At 23.6% G+C, this 4,452-nt stretch overlaps 1 protein-coding gene across 1 annotated transcript; it reads right to left on the bottom strand.

The window, feature by feature from the left end:
* Positions 1 to 4: 4 nt before the first annotated feature.
* T551_03735 (uncharacterized protein) lies at positions 5 to 2,381 on the bottom strand (the record flags this gene model as incomplete). Its single annotated transcript, XM_018375998.1, has 2 exons — positions 5 to 2,259; positions 2,300 to 2,381. Coding segments are annotated over 2 exons (2,337 nt in total), but the record flags the coding sequence as incomplete, so codon positions are not given.
* Positions 2,382 to 4,452: the final 2,071 nt, after the last annotated feature.

Genomic DNA, 4,452 nt, shown 5'->3' with positions numbered 1-4,452 from the left:
AAAATTTAAAAATTTTCAATGCAAGTCCATGACATATTTTTCCTAAATGGTCTATTAGATGCTTGCATGTATTATTAATATTAGTGCATGATATATTCATTTTTTGTTTTGTAGTAGAATTTTCACATATTTTATGTAATTTTTTCTTACATTTTTCATGAGTGGATATTCCTTCGCCAAAAGCCTTAATTAAATTATTAAGTTCGTTAGTTTGAGTTGAAGTATTATTACACTTTTTCTCAACTTCAGCACATATGTTGTTTAAAGATCCGGGACAACTGCTTTTAAGCAATTTACAGTGATATTTGAAACTAGCACAACGACTATAACTGATATGAGTTATATGGTTATTGGAAACTTCATAATGTGATAGATAGCGTGAGAGCTGTGTACAATATGCTGAAACACGCTTGAGTATGTGATTGCATGTTTTTATTTTATCACGACAGACTGTATGTGAATATGAACTATTTTGTCTACAATGTTCAGCAAGATGCTTGAGACAAGAAGATTCATTGTATAAATCTGAGCCTTTTTTAAGTATATTTACTCCTAATAGTATTGCTTCATCTATATTTTTACATGCAGTATTAAGTTCTCCGCATAACTTTTTAGTAGATTGAAAATAAAACTCCAATTTATGACATTCTTTTTTATACTTTTTACACTTGTCATAGTCAGGATCCATGAGAGTATCTTTTAAGTTTTTTTCTAAATCTTTGGAGTTACTGTTAACAAAAGTTGTTAAATTTTTACATGCTTCTTTTGGGTGCAGACAACTATATAGTATATAGTAACTATGATACATAAAATGCTTGCATTCTTGTATAAGAACTTTTTCGCAGTTTTTTTGATTGTTTGAAGATTCAGGATTATTTTCTAATGTTAATTTTCTATTCAACTTTTTCATTAGAGCCATATTAGCTGCTCTTTCTAAACCTGCTTGGTAACAAACGAGTCGTATATCTTTGCAAAGGTCATAACTCAGCCAATAAGTGATAGCTTTATGCATAAAATAACATACTAATAAATATTCTTTGCATTCTTCTTTTGAAAGAGGGCGATCTGGATACCACCAAAACCAGATACCTTGTTTAAGTTTGCTTTGAAGGGAGTAGCAATAGTTTCTGGTTCCAGCATACATATCATGACAAACGTTATAGAGGTTACGTGAATCCTTAGAAGTGCACATCTGTTTAATGGGTTCTAAATATTGTATCGATGAACATTTCTGATCAAATATTTTTTTACATTGCAGATATCCTGGATAATATTCTTGAACCAAATATTCTTGAACCAAAAAGTTAGCCACTTGCAATTCTGAATATTTCTCTAATCCAGTAACATGGATACCTAAATCATGCAATTTTTCATAGGTATGTTGAATATCGGTTTCATCTAGATCGGTAGATGGATTTTTAAAAAGATCAAAATTATGCTCTTTTGAATTATAGAAAAAGCCTTTTTCAGAACATTCTATTCGAAATGAACGACATAAACTGTGGAGATTTTGGCAATCTGGGATAACATAATAACATATTTTTAACCATTTTATACAATTTTCTTCCGTCATTATTTCTTGTTTTGATAAAAATTGAGTTCCAAAATGTTTACATTCTTCTTGAGAATATGAAATAAATTCATTGCAAACTTTGGTATAATCCATACACAAAGTAAGCAATTCAGGGCTTTGTTGACTAAGTAATTGGCATACATTTTTTAGTCTTCCTATGCAAGATCCTGAATCACCTGAAGTTCCTCTTAAAATATCATAGAGAAGTGTTCTTGCTACTTCCATACGGACTTTATTATAACAGCTCTCTTTAAGTTTTTTACACTTTTCGTTAAGATACTGCATACCATGGCGCTCGAAAAGAAAACATCTCATTTGTAATTTGTTACACTTATCATGTTCACTTATTTTTTCGTCCGAAAGTTCTTGAGCTGTTTTTTTTATCTTTGTCATTATTTCATTGTATGCATGATTACATATTGTTTTAGATGTACAAATTCCTTGAACTCTTTCATTCATATTCTTAATATTAGTACATATTTTAGTCATGTCATTTTGACAATAAGATAATCGACCTGGAGCTAACATAGCAGCAACATAATAATAATCATGTTTATAATTGTACCAGAGATTTTCAAGTTCTAGTTTTTGCAATTGATATGCTAAACGAAGATCATAAAGTGCACTCCTATGAGTAAGGGGAAATAATGAATCGTCTTCATTTAGTGGAGAATAATTAATAAGATCTGAAAGATTAAAGTTGGAATTAAGTTAAATAAATATTACCCAAAAAATCTTCGTTTTTTGAAAAAACTGTTTTTATATCAATTAAATTCAGAAGAATGTATGCTTTTACAAAAAGTGACATAAACAAAAAAGAAACAGAAGAAACTAATTTTGAATTATATTATTGATTTAGAAATGCGGATAAAAAGGGGCAATATTAAAAAGGGGATTCGTAGAAAGAAAATTAGTTAAAATATACAATAAACAAATAATGCTATTTTTATATATTATATATTCATTTGTTTTAATATTTTTTGAAATATTTATTTTTATGAATCTATTTTATGAATCTATTTTAAAATGCTAATTTTTAAGTTATTTAATTTAGAAGACTACTTGAAAATTAGTTAAAAATTTTAATAATACTTTTATTTTGTTTGAATAGCTTTTTGCATATTAAGAGTGTATTTGATCTTCCAAGGATCTTCAGGTACACGATAAGTCTATGTTAGTGAGATTTACAATAATATTTTTCTGAATTTGTAAATTTTTGATTATTTAACTATTAGATAGTCGTTAGATAATTATTAGATAATTATTAGATTTATATGTTTTTTCTTTTAAATTTTTGCATATTATTTGATCTTTTTGAATATATTTTTTTATTTAGATTTGTTGATTTTTCAGTTTTTTTATTACATAATAATCGCACTAATTTTTAGTTTCGATTTTTATTTTTCAAATATTTAAGATTACTAATAGTTCTATTTTTATTATTTAATTTGTTTTAAACATATAAATGAACATATAAAAAATGAACATTAACGACTTTAAAAATTTGCATTGACTTATTTATTTTAGTGATTAGTAATTTTTTATTTTAAATATCTTTGCTAAACGTTTTTTGAAAGTGAGTATAACTATAAATATTAATAAATGTATTTTAGTGCAGTTCTAGTTTGATATAAATATTGTCAACTATTTAATCTTTGTTTCAAGGATTTTGAAAATTTTTATGTTATCGAAGAATTAAGTTTATTTTAAAATTTACAAAATGTTTTTTATTATGTTAGATATTAAAAAATATAAGTGTTAACACTCTTAGAGATTAGATGGTTGAATTTTCTGCTATATATATTGAATAAGAATTGCAATTGTAATTAAAAATATTTTTATTTAACAATATTTCTTTAATAGTTTTTTTATAACATGGCATTTTGAAAATAAAGATTTTTTATTTATGTTACATGAATTCTAAATTAAGTTGATAAATTTTTAAATTAGTTTATTATAGCTTCTGAAATATTATTATAAATTATGAAATAGTGTATACAATATTAATTTGCATTTTGATATAAGTTTTAAGCATTTAAAATGTTATTGAAGGCAGAATATATTAAAAATATTTTTTTGAAAAAAAAAAAATAATACTTTTATCTTTGGAATAATTAAATTCAACTTATTCATTTGCATGACTTTGAGATATTTTTTTAAATATAAATTTTAAATATTTTTAATAAATAAAATTATTCTGTGATAATTTAGTTCAATTGATAATAAATAAATTTTTATATGATTTTCTATTAAAAAATATTTTTTCACAATCTTCGTTTAGAAAATTTAGTATTTTGACAATTTTTAGATTATTATGATATTTTGTTTCTGTAATGAAATTTTTATCTCATTTATTAAATAGAAAAATATATAGGAATTCTTATGAATATTTATTATATTTGGTATTATTTAAATTTTTTATACTTTTGATAATGGGAATTTATACTCGTAATTATTGAATGGTATTTTAATTTTATAAAGATGAATAATAATACGATAAGTTATTAAAACGAAGTAGATATTTTAGACATATAGCATTTAAAATAGTAGAATTTTTATACTTATTAGATTAAAATGAATAAGTGACTTGTATATAATGTTAGTTGTCTTCAAATAGATTATAGTATTTCTGTTTTGTTTATTGTTTCTAGTTTTAAAATTAATATATAAAAAACTTGTTTTTATGCAACTATATGTATATTTTATTATTTACTCATGCGTTTTTAATACTTTTACATTTTTCTTATGACTTACGCATTTTTTATATTATCATAAGTATTTATGTTGATTTATGCTAAATTGATATACCATAAGAACAGTATAGTATATATTATTAAAAAGTATGTATTATTTTTTTTATTTTTAGTCATTTCTATTTA

This window comes from Pneumocystis jirovecii, assembly GCF_001477535.1.
Source record: "Pneumocystis jirovecii RU7 chromosome Unknown supercont1.50, whole genome shotgun sequence".
Lineage (NCBI taxonomy): Eukaryota > Fungi > Ascomycota > Pneumocystomycetes > Pneumocystales > Pneumocystaceae > Pneumocystis > Pneumocystis jirovecii.
The sequence above is the reverse complement of the archived record's forward strand: the minus strand, read 5'-3'. Positions and strand labels throughout refer to the sequence as shown.